This window comes from Mugil cephalus, chromosome 7, assembly GCF_022458985.1.
Source record: "Mugil cephalus isolate CIBA_MC_2020 chromosome 7, CIBA_Mcephalus_1.1, whole genome shotgun sequence".
Lineage (NCBI taxonomy): Eukaryota > Metazoa > Chordata > Actinopteri > Mugiliformes > Mugilidae > Mugil > Mugil cephalus.
The window spans coordinates 18,432,333-18,452,287 of record NC_061776.1 but is presented as its reverse complement, the minus strand read 5'-3'; the positions used below and the strand labels follow the sequence as shown (position 1 = coordinate 18,452,287).

Below are 19,955 nucleotides of genomic sequence, written 5' to 3'. Positions count from 1 at the left end.
GGAAGTGTGTCAGCCACCTTTGCTTCGATACTGGACGTTCATCAGTCAATGTTCCTGACAGCACCAGACCTACAGGAAGCTCAAGATATTTGTTTCTATTTGCAGTCGAGCACGTCAGCTGTCTGCTTTATAGCCACCACGGATAGATTTCTAGCCATGCCTTAGTCATTTAACAGAAAGAGAAAAAAGAAAATCTAATCAATATATTTTTATTTTATTTTGTATAACATGCAAACAATTTAATCCGAGGAGTTGACGGCTTTTTGTGGGTGAGAACCACTGCTTCAATTCTAGAGACAGTTGCAGTGCTTGCAGATAAGCAAACTGCAGTGTGGATCCATGCAAGGTGCTTCAGAGTGTGTGGCAAACCAGAGGTAAAACTTGGACTGCTTCGACTGCAGACAGAGGTTATATTTGCTCGGTTTCATTTGCCTTTTTTATTTGAACTAGAAATGTCTTTATCAAAGAGACCCCCTTTGACATAACTCTGCAGTCTTTCTCAGTGCGGGCCTGCATGATAAACTTTTACCCTTCACAGTGTGACTGATCAGCCATAAAAATGTTTAACGGTAGCTATAAGCAATTTGCACATTAAAAATTAAATTTCTTAAACTTTTAAATTCTAAATATATGTAAAGAAATATATATTTATATATAAATATGATCACACCTAGTTACAGTGTATATAGTTGCTACAGGTAAGAAAAGAAATTTCATGTCAAATTCACATTTAGAATTTCAGGCATTTTTATATTATAGGAAACTGTGCAGTGCACATGTTTTGTATGTTGTCTTAATATAAAACTAAAAGGTGTTGCCCAAAATACACACACAAACATTTTATTTATTTATATATGTATAATGCTACAATAAGATGTTTAATTATTAATTTTACAGTAAAACCTTTCTGCAAAAATTCATATAAGCATTTTGAAGGGTGAATACTGAACAAAGTACGCCACAAAAACATGCAGGCTATTGATAATTAAATTAAAACTACATAATATATGTCTCTTTTTATCACCTAAAATAAAAGTGGACTAAATAAAATAATCGAAATGACCTCTCGTCAATGTCAGGATGTAAATCACAGGCCAACGGGGGTATTATTATTAACCTTATTGAAAAGAGGAAGCAGCCCGTAGGTCTTTATGGCCTTTTGCTCCACCACAGATAATAAAACAAGGCGGATGACATTTATTTATTTTTTCCCAACATATTTCTGGTGTCAGACGTTCATGTGCCACAGGTCAAAGCCTGAAACGATCTCAAACAAATGCCTCGGTGTTTAGGAAACAGAGCAGAGTGAGGCTGAAGTGATCGATGATCGATGTATCGAGCCCTGAGATCAATAGGAGAACTTTAGGGAAAAGAGCCGCTTAACCACGGAGCTTTATGATACCCGGAAATAGCCGTCTGCATGGATGGACTTTTCGGTTTCATTTATGGAGTAAAATTATTTTCCCGGTTGGACGAGCAAACCTGTTAAGTGATTAAAATGAGAAGTTCAAGTAAAACAAGCAAACGAACAAACAAACAAAGCAGCAACAATAAGGTGTGACATTGGAGGTCTGTTTAGTTCAGGAAGAGTGGAGGCCCGTAGCTCAGAAAATAAGTATAAAATAACAAAACAATGTATATGTGTGTTTGTGAGTTGATATGTTGTAAAAATGTAATTTTCTTTTCATAAACATCAAGTTTTATCATCACTAATAATTTCGACCTCAGTGCAGGGCCTTAGTTATTTTTTAAATAATAAAAAACAACAACTTTGCAACTACATCCAAAATCAAATAATATAGCAAAAATATTTCGTAATGGACTCGAGATTCTTTTAAAACAAACATATATTTAGTTTTATTTTGTATAGACTAACCATTGTCACCACTAAATTATATTTAAAATATACATTTTATTGCGTTTTATATATTGTGATGAACACGCCACAATGGAAATAACGTCTACTTCATTTTTCTTTTCGGTTTGTGATATCGTATCTTAAGGAATTTCCGGACAGCACATCAAACCACAGAGAACAATATAAAAATCCCCCCCAAAATAAAATAAAATAAACAAATTAGTGACACGGCAAAACTGGCTCTATGGTTTTAAAGCTTCTTGTGTTTCCTTAGTACGGTTGAGATAAACATACACACACACACGCGCGCGCTGTTGGACAGTCAGATAAAACGGACTACATCTGCATATCGGCCTTGGCTGAATGAAACGGATGGTACAAGCATCAATCACCGGCACCGAGCCCAGAGCCGATCTGATCCTCCTTATTCCTGTTAGTCAGAGAGCACTGCCAGTAAGGACAGCTAACAATGAAGACCTGTCTGCGAGCAAATGTAGTTTAATGCACGAATGACAATAAAAATACATTATTATAAATATTATTATAAGCTACAGTGACGTTTAAAAAAGTTCTTAAAAATCTATTGCTTCACATTTTAATAATCCAAAATATTAAATATTGATTTCATATTAAATTACAAGGGACTAGATTACAATTAAAGAAAATAAAGCGTGATTTATTTATTTATTTGTTTGTTTGTTTAAGCACGCCACCTCCCTCCCCCGTTCTTCTAAATTATAATTGATGTCAACTCAGTTTTGTGTTAATAAGGACTTATTATAGTTTTTTATGCACGCGTATAAATTGAGGCCACTCATTGTTTTCTGGAGGTAAAATCACCAGCCGAACTCTCTGAATTTTATGAACTTGGCTCAATCCAAACCAGCGGGCTGCTCCCTCATTGGTCTGCACCGTAGGATCCTAACTTTGTGACCTCCCTCGCCACCCCCACCACCGGCCACCCCTCCCAACCCCTCTAACCGGCGTGCGCCACATCATTAATCTCTGTCAGTCAATACTTCGATCAGGTTTATCACTAAGCGCATAAATGCAAAACCATACAGTCCGTGGGAAAACAAAGTTTATCTGTAAGGAACTCCTGCGTCCGTGAACAGATAGGGACTGTGTTTTACGCACATTCCGTCTCAGGACATCACCTGTTTGCTACTGTCAGACTTGCACGGGCACAGGTGGGACATGCACACACACTCGGATACAAAACTCATTGTACTAAACACAATATCTGCACCTAAAAATACAATAGACCTGCCAGCAGATTGAGTAAAAACTCTTAAAACCAATTTAAAAAGCTCGAGTTCCGTCAGCCGCGTTTTTTTTTTTTTAACTGTGAGGGATACAGTTAAGAAAACTCTGCTCGTGCCCGCCCCACATTTTAAATACACAGAAGCGCGCTCCCATCTCTCTGACACGCGGCTCAACCTGCTCTTAGTGGAAGCGCTGTTGGACCAGGGATGAGATATAGCCCTGGAGAGCTCCCAGACACATGAATGTATGAAGCGCCACGACGACGCGCAGTCTCTCGGTGCTGTACCTGCCTCGGAATAACACAACTTCTCTTCAGCACGTCGGACTGATCGGATCATTTAAATCAATGGATTGGAGCTCAAACGGGTTGGTCATTTTATTGCTCCGGGAGGGCTAGAGGGTAAGAAAGAGCGCGTATCTCTCAGTGAGAGAGTATCAAGAGGGAGAGACAGGGGAGAGGGTGGGAGGGTGGGACAAGGGAACATATATCCTTTCGGTTATGGAGCTCACCATGGAGAACCTTCACAGCGTCTCCTCGCACTCCCAGGCGGGGGACCTCATGAGCTCTCCGCACGCTCGTCCGTCGCCGTCCCCCAGCTCCACTCCCCGGAATCTGGTATCGCACGCTCCCGGCGCGCGGTCAGCCATGGTGTCCGGCATGGCCTCGCTTCTGGAGGGGTCCGGAGGGGACTACCGGACAGACCCGTCCGCGTTGACCGGACACCTCCACCCGTCCATCAGCATGTGCGAGACCGGGATGAGCCTTAGTAACACGTACACCACGCTGACCCCCCTGCAGCACCTACCTCCCATATCCACCGTCACGGATAAGTTTCACCACCCGCACTCACATCACCACGCTGCAGCCCATCAACGACTCTCCGCCGGGAATGTCAGCGGAAGCTTCACGTTGATGCGGGACGACCACCGGGGGCTCACCTCCATGGGCAATCTGTACAGTCACTACCCGAAAGAGATGTCCGTGTCCGGCATGGGGCACGGCTCGCTCTCCCCGCTGTCCAGCGGGCTGGGCTCTCTGCACAACTCGCAACAGTCGCTGTCAGCCTACGGCCCCGGCGCGCACCTCTCCACCGACGCCAAGATGATCTCTCCCGTATCAGGGTTTGACTCCCACGCATCCATGCTGTCCCGAAGTGACCAAGAGCACCTGGCCAGGAGTTTAGGGGGGCACGGCCATGGCATGATCTCGAACCTCAACGGCATGCACCACCACCCGCACAGTCACATCCACTCCCAGGCAAACGGCGCGGTGATGCTGGGGGACCGGGAGAGGCACGGCCACGGAGCCAGCCAGGGAGTATCAGGGTCGGGCATCCAGGCGGAGGAAATCAACACAAAGGAGGTGGCTCAGAGGATAACGGCCGAGTTAAAGCGGTACTCCATCCCGCAGGCCATCTTCGCCCAGAGGATCTTAAGTCGGTCGCAGGGCACCCTCTCAGACCTGCTGCGGAACCCCAAACCTTGGAGTAAGCTCAAGTCAGGCCGGGAGACCTTCAGGAGGATGTGGAAGTGGCTCCAGGAACCCGAGTTTCAGCGCATGTCTGCTCTCAGGTTGGCCGGTAAGATACAGTAATTTGAGCATTAATATTTCACATTAAAACTGATCAGTTTAATTTTATGTTAGCCCGATCACCTTAAATCGTTCTTTCACAAAATAATAGCAAGACACCCAAAAATCTGAGCAGGCCTTAAAGATTCAGCACCACGGACAGGTCAAGACAAAGCGCGCAGAGACACATCGGCTTCATCGCTTAAATTAAAAGTATCCAGGTGTCCTAAAACACGAACTCTGTGTACATAAAGAGAACACATCTAATATTTGTGTTTAATTAATATTGATAGAAACCAGTTTCATTGCTTTGTGTACGTTCGCGCATGTTGCAAACATTTGTAGGTCTAGATTTGTGATCGACGTAAAAAGCAAATCGCCATTGATTCACAGTAAACCTCGAAAATAGTTGTCCTCGTACAATTCCCGTTTCTGTGTCCAACACACAGCGGTGACGCCAGGGCCACTAGGCCAACTAGTTGCTCGGGAGAAGCGGGGTGACCCCAGGCTGCCTAATCAATAAGCTAGCTCCCACTCTCCCTTTTAAATGTGGCACACGGATCAATACTCGTATCGGAGCTGAAAGACGCAATAACCACACGGTCTCTCCGGCTTTTCATTTAGTACTCGGTAGTAAAAGCTCTAAATTTAGCACACGGACAGGTACGGTCGCTCAAACTCATTATGCTGGCGTGAGTCTTTCGCGCAGGACGGACGCGTATTACATCGCGCAGCCAGGTGAATTAAACGCAGCCACGAGTGTCATCCTCATTTCATTCAAATAATAACAATAAAAAAACCTTTCGGATTTCATAACTACACATAAAAACTTTAAGTCTAACGCGGCATGTGTGAGCCCCAGATGTATTTCAAGGGAACCTTGAGCTGCACGGACTGTTCTGATGAAATATTGATTGCAACTGGGGCGGGGATTGGTAACATGGACCAGTATATAAACAAGAAAATATAGAGTCTGTGGAGTTTTTGAAGCTGAAAATCATATAGGCTGATAAAATTAATGGGATATTTGCCTTACTTTTCTTCTAAACTTCACATTCTTCTTGTGATTATTCCATTGTTTGGTTTCAAGAACTCAGAAGAGAATGTCAAAAAAAAACAAAAAAAACTTCCGCACTATGATAAAATGGAACAGTCTATTTCTTGACTTCAGCTTCAGACAGATAGATAGATAGATAGATAGATAGATAGATAGATAGATAGATAGATAGATAGATAGATAGATAGATAGATAGATAGATAGATAGATAGATAGATAGATAGATAGATAGATAGATAGATAGATGAGGATTAGGAGCTGAGGCTGTGAGTGTCATTAATAGTGTTGCTCTGTCCTTTCAGTGTTTGCCTGGCTTTGCACATAGGAGATCAATAGTACCGTTTCCCCTTCCCAACCCCCTTCTCTCCCACTCACTGGCGCTCTCCCTCTCTGTTTCTCTCTCTCCCTCTCTGCAGCATATGACAATAATATCACTAATCTTCCGCTGGTTAACCTAGCAACAGGCAAGCAGGTTGTTTGGCCTCAGAACAAAACAAAGCTAAAAAAAACAACAACAAAAAAAAAAAGCAGCAGAGTGCCTGGAGGACAAGAAGAGGATGAATGGGCAGCTGTTTCATAAACTCAAACAATGCTCTGAGCCATTTTCCACCATCCCTGCTCTCTCTCGTTCTCCTACCAGAGCCATCTCTTAATGTCCATCAAACATCAAACCCGTGCCATGAAAGATTAATATCAAGTCTGCTGTTTCTTATATTTTCTGAGCAATCCAAATGGACCAAATTGGAATGTACAAAACTTCAGTCAACTCGGCTTAAGTGCAAAAGCGAGAAAAGCAAAACTGACATGTGGAAAAAGAGCTGCAGGAGCTGGGAGATGCCATTGATTGAGTGAGGGCAGGCAGGTTTGGGCTTTGTGTGAACACGCAGATAGAGGCAGGGTAGTGAAAGGATCAATACAGACCTTAATAATTGATAAGTATAAGGGAGACAGAGGCGAGAGAGGAAGAAAGAGAGAGGCAGAGAGTGGTGTTGTTAGCGCTTGTAACAGCATCGTCTAGGTAAGCAAAGTCAGATCTGTGGTTAACAGTTGAGGACCACACATCAGCCTTCCTGCCTAAACACCCCGGCGGAGGGTGTGTAAGTGGTTTTGAAAAATGCTGTTTACACCCCAAACATCCTGAGAAATGTCAATAACGCAAATCTAACACCAGTGTGGATGGTGTAGACTTCCAGTGCAGAAAGCTCAAATTAGAACATATTTATGAAGCCAGAAAAGAAGACAGCTGGATGGATTTTCAACAAAAGAGCTGCAAAATTCCAGGTGAAATCATGACAGGGAGACTGATTTATTTATTTTTTTTTTACTTTTTTTAACGCAGACACCTAAAGATCTAAGAGCATCTCAGAGCAGACAAAGGGCATCAGAGCAAGCGGCCGCCTATGGAGACGTAGTAATGACTGCTTTCTGCTCATGTCAGCGAATCCTCAAAGCAATCCAAGGTTGTGATGTCATTTGATTTTAAAGGTTGCTATGCTTTATGGGGTTTGTAATGTGTCTTTATGGCGGCCTGCAAGCACATTTCATTGAGTGCATGTGCGTACTTGCATGCGTGTGTGTCTGTGGGAGTGCTTCCACGTGCACACGTGTGTGTGTGAGTGTGTGTGTATGTGTGACTGGGTTATAGAGTGTGTCTGCACTATACATTGTTCAGGCTTATCTGACTCGCTCTGAATCGGTATTGATTTCCTCTCTTCTGCTCTCTTCGGCTCTCTCATATTCTCTCTCTCTCCCTCTCCTTCCCTCCCTGCCTGCCTTCCCCCTGCCTCCCTCTTCTTTCTCTTCTGGCTGTGTACCAGCATCGGCAAAGCAGATCCTTTGCCTTGCAGCCTTAATTTGTTTCTGCTCTCTGGTCATCTCTTTCTGTAACAGACAGAACTCATCTCCCATAGCCATTACTGGCACACTGGTGTGAAATATTCTGACATCCAGACTGACTTAGAAATAGTTATAGATTAGGCAATAAGGCACAGAATGAAGAAGATCCACACAGCTGTATGTAAACTGTAAAACCACTTGCAGCCAAATATTTTGAAATAAAACAAAGCTGAACAAATGTTTTGGCATAAAAAACACAGTGCCTACTTCAACTTAAACTTATGAACATATCATAGTGTGAAGGGTGAAATTTTGCCTCTTTTAATTATAAAAGTCTCATGAAAAATACTAAAATGAACATTTAAACTGACAGAGATATTTTTTTTGTTTTGTTTCGTTTTGATCCACCTGCTAATCCAAGTTCTTAATTTGTAATGGGCAGAACCTGGTCCTTTTTTGACAAACCTCGTGTGGCTTGGGTGAGTTCGGAAAAGACTTGGCGGTGCTGAAAGGACAGCTCCTTCCGGCTCTCACAGAGCAGCAGTTTGGTGTGAAACGTGCAAACAACAATAAAACCTGCGGAGCGGACAATTTGTCCAATTAGTCAGGACTGTATTACAACTTCTCAGCTTCAACTTCTTCTCCTCCAACTTCTTCAACTTCAGGGGCAAATTTATCACACATAACTTAATTTCAGCACTACGGGTCTGCTGTGTGTGGGTGTGTGTGATGTGTTTAAGCAAAGCGTCATCACATAATTCCCCATTTATAGCTTGGTAGGTTTATTAAACAGCCAGCAGGAGAAGCCAAGACAGACTTGGTAAAAAAAAAAAAAAAAAAGTAATTATATAGTTCTCACTTTCCGCAAAATGTTATCACAAACGGATTTATAATTAAAATATAATACTTTCATTTGAATATATATAAATAAATATCTGTAAACGACAATATGTCGGCGTTGTTAGTCCGATAAAGGCCGCATATTTCTTAATATTTCTGAATTGTTCTCGTTAAATTAAAGAACGAGATGATGAAACACTTTTCGATTTAAATAAATAAATAAATAAATAAATAAAATATTCGAGGCAACTATAGCCTATAGGCAAGTTTAAATAAAACACAGTTCTAAATAAAAAAAAAATAATTTAAACAATAACAAGAAATTTAAATAAATGAACACATCTTATTTTTAACTAAGTTATCCCCAAAAACAGAATTTGGTACGGCTTAAATAAAGCCTGATTTTAAACGTTCATGAGCGTCTTTTCTAAAGGAACTAAACACCGTAAACCGTCCTCACTTAAACTTTCCCTTCATTTCAGGTTCGTTTGCAAAGAAAACCTCGTTTATATTCCTTTATTCTCACTACCCGAGACGAGGCCAGTGCTCCCTGGAGTAGAATTTTCCATTTAATTGTAAGTTATGATAGAAAAAAAGTGAACAGCCTGCCGGATAAAAAACGGAGATGCATTAAAAAAAAAAATAAAATAAATAAAGCATAGCGCAAGACTTGCAGACGGTTTATAGACTACAAGCCAATATCTAATAGGCTGTAAACCTGCCGATCACTCGCCTCAACAGGACAACGCGGGCTTTTACGTCGAGAATGAAACGACAGCTTCCAAATAACCCAATCCCGATCAATTGAGAGTATTTTAAGGATGAGGGGACGGTTTGGTTTCTCCGCTGCAGTGTGTGTATTGTGGGGCAGATGGGGAGGGGGAATAAGGGGCATTCGGGCGTTTCACTTCCCAGCAATGAATAGGCCTATAATATGATCAATATAATCAATAACGGTACATCTGAGAGGTGTGACACAGAGTGATTGACACCAAACTGTTTCTCGCCTGCAGTAGTCCGTCCAGGGCGGGAGAGGGCCCGTCTCACCGCACACAAAGCCCGATCTCATCCGTCCGTCCAGGCGTCGACTAGCAGCAGCACGGTGCGGTTAGTTCACCGTCTGCCCCTCATGCCCCTCATCTTTCTGCACACACACACACACACCACACACACCACACACACACATACAGAAACACACACGCATACAAGTTAAACTGATGGAAATTAGATTAAAGACATATAGGCCTAGAGATGAGTAAAGAAAAAGATAAATCCAAAATCACAGAGTGAAGGTAGATTTAATTTCAGGTATGATTCATATCCAATCACTGGCTTTCGTCTCTGGCCTTTGGTTTTAAAAAACCGCTGCGATTCCTCAAGGATATGATCCAGCTGCTGACATCTGAGAGTCTCACATTTCCTGCTTCAACATTTCAGATCACACCAGACTGGCTGTCTTCGGACAAAATCCTATTCTTATCTGTGGGCCCGCTGTTGTGTAACTCAGCCTGTAACATAACTCTAATCAACAGTTCTCACAAACGACTCCACGTCGGTGGGAAATTAAAAGTTCATGCAGCTTAAAATGTGTTTCTTTTTCTGTGGAGAAGGAGGAGTTTGACGCCGAACTGGACTGGTCTTGTTAGAGTCATAAAATAGGAGAACGTTTCCCTGCTGACATCGGTGATCTTTAACACACGGATGAAATAAATGGAATCACAGAGGCAAGTGGAAACCGAACCTGAAAATTCAGAGGGCGTGTGTTATGCGGATTAAAACATGTTTAGAGGACGTACTTAAAGAGACTCAGCACCTGTGGATATAGATTCCTGTTCTGTGATCTCACTCGTGTTCTTAGTGCACGGTCACACATATTGAACGGGAACGCAGAAACAACAGCTGCCACTTAGGTCATAAAGCGGAGCTGCTCTTAAACGAGGCACGAGTGCAACTTAACATGCTGAACAGCCCGCGAGTTAATCTTTGGATCAGCGAGAGGTTGAGATTAAACAAAGTGGCAGTCACTTGATAGCTTTCGTTGACACCAGGACATATGAAAGAGACGACATGAGCGAGTGCCACTTGAGACTGCTGAGCGCCACCGCTTGTCTCCTCAGAAAATCCCATTTGGTAATGAGGCAACTAAAGATAGCCCGTAACGGGTTGGTTCTTCTCTCAAGAGAGGACGCTTTAATGAGCGGCTCCCTCGTTTCCCTCCCTGTGGTCCTATCTGTTGCAGTGGCAGGGGATGTTCAGGAGGCCAGAGGAGTCTCATTTGAAATGGACCTATTGATTATCTGAAATATGTACTGACCAGTCCGGGAGGACTCGCGATAACTCCTCACTCGGTCAGGACGGCGGCGGAGTTTGCTCCCACTGTGGGCCCTCCGAGCTGTAGAGCTGCATTCAAGGTGATGGAGGAGAACCAGAGTGGTGTTGGCATTGTAAAATGGCCAGTAGCACAAGTTGTTCGAAAACAGGCATTACATATTAAATTATCACTATATTAGCACTAGCATTCAGTCATTACATTAGGGAGTATTGAGTTTGGTTTGAGACAGCACTTAGAGAGCCTGGAGGAGATTCTGGCATGGTTGGGCCTGAACCAATTGAATAAACGTTCCATGAAATGGTTCTGAAGTGCGGATCAATCAATATGGGGGCTATCAATCTGAGGGCAAATTAAAACAATTGAGAAAAACAACAAGACGATCACAGTTGAGGAAGTCGAGAAGGGTCGGAGTGATAGGCCAGACAAACATATGCAGCCTGCATTCAGCTGAGGAAAAATATCTTTGTAATTATGCTTTGCTTGCAGTAACAAAGCATGGACAATGCACACACACACACATACACACACACACCGAAGCGCGCACACACCCACACCCACACACACACACACAGGCATGCATACACATGTGCACATTCATATTGATCTCCACCTCACAGTCAAATCTGTTTACTGCTGTTGTCTAAACCTGCTGTAAAGTCATCAATCATTTGCATACACCACCTCCACACTGCAGCCAGCCTTATTTATCTTCTCTCTCCCTCCTTTATATCCTCTCCTGCTTTGCTTTTCTCTTTTTTCTTCCCATCCTCCATATGTTTGCACAAAAACAGTCATCCAAGACTGGGAATAAATATTTTCCACAGTGTGTTTGTTTTTGTTAAGAACAGACACAACCTTGCTCACAGTTCATGTATATATATATATATGTATATATAAACTACTAAGATACTGATATACTATGTAAGTAACTAAACGCAGTGAGTTATTTCTAAGTAATCTTTTTGTCCTCTTCCGAGCTCCCAGACTGGATGACTGCCACTCTTTCCAGCCACATCTCCTTTGTTCTTCCACAGATAAACAATTTCTTCTCGTCTGTCTGTCTGTCTGTCTGTCTGTCACAAAGCGCGTTCGTGAGCTCCCCAGTGCGAGTCGCGCGCGCGCACACACACTCACACACACACGCGCGCGCGCAAACACACACACACACGCAAACACACACACGCACCTCGCTCTCGCGGATCGATAGGGATCGATCGGGTGGGGAAGGGAGCCCTGATTACTGGACCACGTGTTCGGGAGAAAACCGCGGAAAATCGATCATTGCAGCTTTTTAGGGCAGCAGAACAGAACAGACTCCCTCCAGTCTCTACAGCCAGAGCCAGAGCCTACTGACGGTGCATCCAGGCACGGCAGACCGCTTCTTGGTCAGCATTTCACATTACGCTCCTCCGGTTTCAGCAAGACACACAGGCCCGCAATCAAAACACAAACGCGCTCTCTCTCTCTCTTTTTTTTTCCCCGGGTTTATGTTATTAGCTGTAAAGGTTAAATGAAGCCAAAATGTCCAAATGAAATCGTCACCCGCACGCGCGCAGCTGCTGAACTAACTTTAAGGGTGTATTTTACCGTGTGTGTCCATTTCCCATGCTTATACCTAAGCTTTAGATTGATTTCCTATCCAGCGGTTTCAGTTCATTTCACCACACTTAGAAAATCCACTTGTAAGAATTTGAAAGTTGCTTGAAATCCATCTCAGTGAACAATTATCCTGCTAAATGTGTTTTCTTGCTATCTTCTTGTTCTATGCAACACGAAGGGAAAATTGCAAAAATAAATCTTTGTAGCACTCGGGGTTCAAAATCTGTGTGTCCACACTCAGTCACTGTAAGACAGCGTTGATTTTATTTTATTTTTTTATTTTTTTTTCCTTTTGTCTAACAACCAGAGTCTCAACTCAGGGAGTGTTCTCCATTGCACCCACAGAAAGAGAGGGCCACGGTCCATTTTAAATTACACCCAAAACTTCGGACAACTGTTAGCGGCTTTCGGAAACCCTTAAATTGTGAAATAAATGGGAAAATAAGTATTTCTGTAAGGTAAGAAATCAATCTAAACACTTAGAGCATGGTTGGTAGCGGAATCAATAATATAATATACACAACATTGTGAAGGCCAGAGCCTGCAAAAAAAATAAAAATAAATAAAAAATAAAAAATACTATAGTGGCCATTAAAAGATGCAAAGGGCGGTGTATTGCACCCTGTTTGGACAGCGTGGGTTTAGGTGAGATTTAATTGAGGCATATAACACTATCTTTTACAGCCTGAAACAGTTTGATTTTGCCTTTCTTATATATAGTTATAGTAGATACAGTGTGTTGCTTTCTGTTCTGCCTTTCCATTCTCTTTTCTCGCATGTTTACATTAGAGACACATGGTAATTTGTCATTTCTTTCTTTAGTAGACTAAGATATCATTTACATTAAAAAAATAAATATATGACCACGTTAGACATGAACACATAGGCTTCCACCTACCATTCCATCTATTGCTGGCTTGTTTTCTTTGGTGTTTCCCTCTATGTCAGCACATGACTAACAGTGTGTCCATAATAAGATGCATCTTCCTGTCCAGTTGCACATTTGGTTTTTGACTTACAGAGGTACAAATCTAATCTCTCGCTGTTTTGTCTCCTCCCCCCTCTACCCGTTCCCTTCCTCTCCCCAGCATGTAAACGTAAGGAGGAGGACCGCGGACGAGAGCGCAACCAGGTGCCAAAGAAGCAGCGACTGGTCTTCACCGACCTGCAGCGTCGCACCCTGGTAGCCATCTTTAGAGAGAACCGGCGCCCCTCCAAGGAGATGCAGGTCACCATCTCTCAGCAGCTGGGCCTGGAGCTCTCCACTGTCTCCAACTTCTTCATGAACTCACGCCGCCGCTGTCCAGACCGCTGGGACACAGAAGAGCACAGTCACGGGGTGCACGGCCACGTGCACGCGGCTCACGGAAACAGCAGCAACATCAGCGCCTCGCCAATACAGCCCGGCACCTCCTCCGCCGCCACGTTCTCCAAGGCCTGACAGCAGCAGGACTGACGGTTGAGCGGACGCACGGAGGCGGACGGAGGTGCTTTTCACTAAAGCAGCAGGTTCTGACTTCAATTCTGCGGAGCTACTGGGCGTGTAGCCTCCGAACCACTCATCTGATTCATCTGTTCTAAGTGCGGAGGACTTGTGCAGATGAATCAGATCTTCTCAGCGCTCCATGTGTTTTCTTTTAATCTGAATGTCATTAGGGGCTTGCCTTTCACAACGTGGCTCTGTAAACCAAAAAGAGGTTTCCTCAGAAACCACCACACGTGGCTTTGAGTAAATCCACCCGAAAAACCAAAGAAAATCCAACTACGCTAAACTACGCTGTGCGTCTGTGTTGAAGCCTTGAAGAGAGGATTCTGAGAACTGGTAGCTTTAAGTCAAGAGACCTTGAGCAGCCTTCGCAAATCAGCCAGAAATCAGACAGCAGGTGTATCCGCAGCTGTAATTTCAGTGTGAGAGAGGCTGATTGAGAGGTGCATTTATGTGTCAAGTGTCTCTAAAACGTTCTCTGCAGGCCCTTTGATCTGCTAACCACATGCCACTGCATGCACACATCACTGTATGCGTGTGTGTCATATGTGTACGTGCACATGGTGTATGTGCTGTAGGGGTGCAATACCTCTGCAGTCATTCAACACGCTCCAGGTCAGGTTAACAGTGCCACCTGCTGTTCGTTTTCTACCACATGGGAACATGTCCTGGGCATGTGTGGCTCATATCTCCAGCAGCAGGCCTACGGCAACACCTGGCAGCCTGCAATGTACATTTGTGTTAGGACACAGCACGACACATAAGCGAAAGTGTAGCCCTGCAAACACCAAACACAGTGAGAAACAGTGATAACACACACACACAAACCCTTTGATACACATTTGAATGTTCGTCTTAGCAAATGGCTTCACGGCCGTCGACTGCATGAGAGGTTATTTTCAGGTTACAAAAAAGGAGAACAATCAAACGGGGACGACAGTCGTCCCCGAGTGTAGGGAGAGAGGGAGGCGGGGTCTGCTCTGTTCTAGTGGCCAAACACAGAGGTCAAATGTCACAATATAGGATCCTGAGTGCCAATGATGTTTGCCTCTTCATGATAATCAGAGGACAGATGCAGCCCGCCTCCATCGCCGCGCGCCCCGCTGTGTCTGGTCTGTGTCATTACAACCTTCGAACTGCGAGCACTAAACGGGCACGTTGCCTATTCCATACCTCAGAAAAACACTGACGTGATCGACATGTAAACACAATGAAAATGACTGTAAATAATCTTTGATTTCATCTCTTTCTCTGTCTTATCTCCTCTATTTATCTACCCTCTTCCTACTCCTCCCCCTACCCCCACCCGATGTACTTTTCTTTCACCCCCCCCCCCCCCCCCTTAACTATTGATGCGGGTAATAATAGTACCATAGACACATGGTTTCTCTCTTGTGACTATTGTGCTATGTTGTGCTGAAACTGTATGTAAAGAAGCACCTTGTCGACAAAATGTAAAAAAAAAAAAAACTTAAAGACAGAAAAAAAAGACAAATCAACATGTGATAGACTGATCCTATGCACAGACAAGGAAGGGATACTACAAGTGACAAACTGTGCATATTTGTGAATACCTGTGTGATGGAACAGATATACCGTCTGGACATGGAGGACCTCTTCCTTGATCTCTTTGTTGACCTCTTTCAACCGGACTGTCGCTGCATTCCTCTGCTAACGGTGTTCTTTGGCTACCATGAGAACCGCCTCATTTCTTTGTGCATTTATACTTTTTCTTTTTGTGGGCAAAGCCACTCGTTGTGTAGCATCTTCTAGCGGGAGATAATCATATTAAAGAGGAGACGCAGGCAGGAGGAGGAAGAAGAAGAAGAAGAAGAAGAAGAAGAAGAAGAAGGGTGCAGCGGGGAGAGGCAAGGAAACAATTAAGTGACATTCCTCCATAAACCGTGTCGTTGTGTAGTGCACTGTAACAGGCTTTCTGTTGGGGGTGTCATTTAGGTATCGCTCCGGGGTCCAGAGTGGGGGGGGGGGAACGTTTGTAGGTTTTCAGTGCAGATGTTTAATGTTTAAAGCAGGAAGTTAGCGATGGAAACGGTTGTGTGCGTGTGTGGCTACCTCACAGATTTAAGTGGACTGTGACACAGCCATCAATACCAAAGATACTTTGAGCCTGCTGTGTTCACTCTGGACCTGGGACGTGCATGCACACACACACACATACACACGCACACACACACACACAGAGTCAGATGCAGGAGTGCATGTGTGCACTTCCACAGAGCAGTCGTGCCGCGTGGCAAACGCTAAGGGGTGTTTGTTATGTGGGAAGAGTTGAGTGCCTTTTTCCTTCAACCAGGGGTTGGGCTGCTCTGATCATACACACACACACACACGCACACACATGATTAAAGTGAAGGGGGGCACACACTGGGTGAAAGGGGTGCCACACTGGAGGGGCCTTCATGACATTAAAAAGCATTTGCTCTGATTCAAAGAGCGCCTTTTTTTTCCAAACAGTGAGGGGCAGAGATTGTTTACCGCCACCGTTTTGTGTTTTATTTATTTATTTTTTTACACCCAGGCGAGACTCCTTCATCTCGACGAGTCCCCTCCACAATACACACATGCACACACACTCCAGCCAGAGATATTTTTGTGTAATTTGTAATCCTGAGTGTAGGTGTGTGTGTGTATTCGACTGTTTACAAAACCCTCTCTCTAATTGGCTGGCATCTAAATTCTAAACATCCAACCAAAGAGAAATCGGAACAGAAACGATCCAGCTTTCCATCTCCAAAAGACACATGACGCCCGCCGGTGACCCCCGCCCATCCAAACCCTCTTTGCTCGTCCCTCTGTCCAGGGTAGCATTACAACAAGGCAGGCATGTGTAGACAATTCATCTCGATATACCTCAAATCTTTATTGTAAAGCTTAATATAGTGAAACAATAATGACAATGTTTAGCAATGAGTGACATTAAAGTCACTACAAAATGATTGTTCATCTGTTTATCTTTTTCTTTTTAATTTTTTTTAAAGGAGTGTGTGAAGTGTAAGCTGTTGACATCTTTTGAGTTCATTTATTGTTTGTAGATTTGCACGGTGTCCTCTTTGGAGAAAGTCTGAAGGGAGGAAGTGCACAAGGAATAAATATAAAATAGGAAAGGACATATAACATGACAAAACTGGAGAGGTTTATGAAAATAAGAAGGTGCATCTGAGAAGATGAAGGCAAATATAACACATCAAGGACACATTCATTTCTGTTCTGCAACACTTTTTTTTGGCTTATTTTGTGTTTGAAAATTGTCTCCAGTGTGTGTTAAAGCAATTCCCATATTAAAAAAAAAAGAAAAAAAGAAAACCAAACAAAGCACCTCTGTCATTAGGGGTGGGATGAGCGATTCTTTTATGCATGGTTACTATATAAGTGTATATAAACCACAGGATGAACTGTACCTCTACAGGTGGAGGAGAGGGGGAGAAACTGGGGGGGAAAAAAACATCAACTGGGTCTTTGTTTCCGAGTAATCTTTACATTCTTTCTAGCTCCTTGTCTTTTACGTGCTGTTTGTGTATTTGTATAAAATATGTATATTTGTATGTGTTTCAGGTTCATTACTGTGTCTCTCCCCTGGCTGTAACCTTACCCTTTGTGTGCAATAGTCCCCCCACTTCCATCTCTGTATCCGTTCCATCACGCAGGTGTGAGTGTGCGCGTGAGAGTTTCTCCGTTTTGTTCATCCGTATTTAATCTAAATTTCAAATCCGGCCTGGGTGTTTGTGTGCTTTAGGAGCTGGCCGAAGCTTAAACGGACAGACAGAGACAGACAGAGACAGACAGACAGACAGCCAGGCAGCTGAAATTTCTTCCTAGCGCATCAAAATGGCGTCATTTGCTTTTTTCTTTCAGACAAACCTCAGAGCTCTGGAAGCCCCAGTGTCAATGTTCTCTCCCTCTTCCCTTACCGATCAATCAATCAGAACCAAGTGTCTTTGTGATGGTAGAGACAATCAATTTCCAATAGAGCAGAGACAAAAAAAAAAGAAGGAGGGAGAGAGAAAGAGAGTGATGGAGGAGGGCAGAGAAACTGACTGGACAGGAGAGGTGGGAGGCGAAGGGGTAAGAATGGCTCTCAGTGTGTGTGTGTGTGTGTGTGTGTGTGTGTGTGTGTGTGTGTGTGTGTGTGTGTGCGCGGTCACCTTTAACCTCTGCAGAGTGACCTTTACGATGGAGGCCGAGGCATTCAGGACCCTCCCCCGGCTACGAGGGGGGTAGTGGTGAGGAGGGAGGGGGGATCTGACTTGTTAAGTGGACATCTAATCGAAGGTGTTGATCAAATGCCTGCACACATATGCACAGAGGGCACATGCACATAAACACACACACACAGCCATCACGCAGAGAGCCTTTCTTCTTGATCTGGGTGATACAGTGAGTCTGTCGGTCACGTTGGTCTGCCTTCAGCCTGCGGAGGAAGGATCAAGAAATAACTGGAACAAATAATGCACCAAGTGAAAACCAGTATGGGTAAATTTGTGTGTTTTGAGAAAAACTAATAAAGAAACAAGCAATTGGCCGACTGGTTTTTCATTGTCTGTGTGATGGTTTCTTACTGTGATGCTCTGTTGCCATCTGGTGGTGAATAAGGACACACACTTCATACCTGGTACCTTGTGTACTTCACTTGTGGTCAGTGAGCCATCATGATTAGTTTTATTAAAACAAACAAACAAATAGAAAGACTAAAATGTCTTAAATGTTTTCATTATTTACAGTTGTAATATATGAACATTCAACTGCAATTAACAGTCCAGTTACATTTTCTGTAACTTTATATCCCAAACACTGTTCATTAAGTCTGCATCACACTGCATAATAAGGTTCAGTTGGGGGAAAAGTAAAGTTTTAGATATGCATCTATTAGGTTTACATAGATCAAATTTGAAAATAATTAAATCAACCCAATTATAAAACTAGTATGTTCAGTATATGATGTGATGGAGAGTTGTGGAAGGAAATAGTTGATACCTGTCTTAGCACATAAGAAAGGTCATAAAATAGTTTGTTATGGAAAAGTGAGGATGTCCATGAAGTTGCTACCATTGTTTGTCACCTTATCTCAAAGTTGAGACTGGGTCAATTTAGCAGTCGCCCACATTGTGTTGCCAAAGTGTTTTGACCTATTGTCATTCTATTCTATTATCACCAATGGGCGCCCCGTTGTTCTGTGGAGCATGTGATTGGCAGCTCAGCCACAAACAAATACCGGAGGACAAAGAGCACTTCAGAGTCCTTTAGTTTAGTTTCCAAATTATTTAGTGTTTTCTCATTCTGTTTTAATGGTATGGACGTGTCATTATTCTACACTATTTGTGATACTAACTCACTGTTGTTCTACCATAGAGTACTGCTGGACCATAGCTGTACAAAGTGATGTAGTGAATCAGAAGACTGTGATGAGACAGTTTATTTCCTTTATTAACAAATATCTAGAAGTGCTTATTAGTGCATGTTAGAGAGAGTCTGGCCAACTAGGGAACAGATCGTCTGAGCTATCCCGCTATGCTTATTGGTTCTGAGCTGTTCGCGTGTTTGTTGGATTAAAAGTTAAAATATCCCACAGTGCTTACACGTCCAGCACAGGATCAGGAAAACACGGGGGAAACTCCACCGTCTCCCCAGTGAACAATAACGGAAAAAGTCATGGGAGCAGAAGATTAAAAGGAAGAACTGGACTTCAACTAATTTCTCCCTATTATGTGAGGTAAATGTCAATCTCTCTCTTTAATGTTCGCTAAGACTTTATATTAAAAAAAAAAATAAAGCCATATCATTATTAATGTGTACTTTAATCTCAAAAATGCAGAGACAACACTTTACAAATGAATGAAGTTTGAAGTTAACCAGCCTTATGATAGGTAGTTATGCTAGCTAGTTATCTAGGCTAAAGGCTTAGAAAAATAGCAGCTACTGTCACATATACTGTGAAACCCAAGTGTGCATGTAATTTATGTCCATGTAGACTTTACTACTTAATTATTACCATAATTATTAGCACTACCGTGCTAATGTTATAATGATAATATTAAATAACAATCAGAGAAGCCTATTTTTTTTACTAATTCTGAGTATTTATCATTTTTCTGA

General features: G+C 43.0%; 1 protein-coding gene across 3 annotated transcripts; it reads left to right on the top strand.

The window, feature by feature from the left end:
• The first annotated feature begins 3,346 nt into the window (after nt 1-3,346).
• Nucleotides 3,347-18,376, top strand: onecut3b (one cut homeobox 3b). 3 transcript variants are annotated; one of them, XM_047588410.1, is made up of 3 exons: nt 3,347-4,704; nt 9,441-9,529; nt 13,447-13,690. In XM_047588410.1, exons 1-3 carry the CDS (start codon nt 3,624-3,626, stop codon nt 13,543-13,545), a joined length of 1,269 nt encoding a protein of 422 aa, XP_047444366.1. In that variant the 5' UTR covers nt 3,347-3,623; the 3' UTR covers nt 13,546-13,690. The 3 variants fall into 3 exon arrangements, with proteins under 3 accessions (XP_047444366.1, XP_047444367.1, XP_047444365.1); XM_047588411.1 differs by having other exon boundaries at nt 9,441-9,534; nt 13,447-13,577; XM_047588409.1 differs by lacking the exon at nt 9,441-9,529 and having other exon boundaries at nt 13,447-18,376.
• Nucleotides 18,377-19,955: the final 1,579 nt, after the last annotated feature.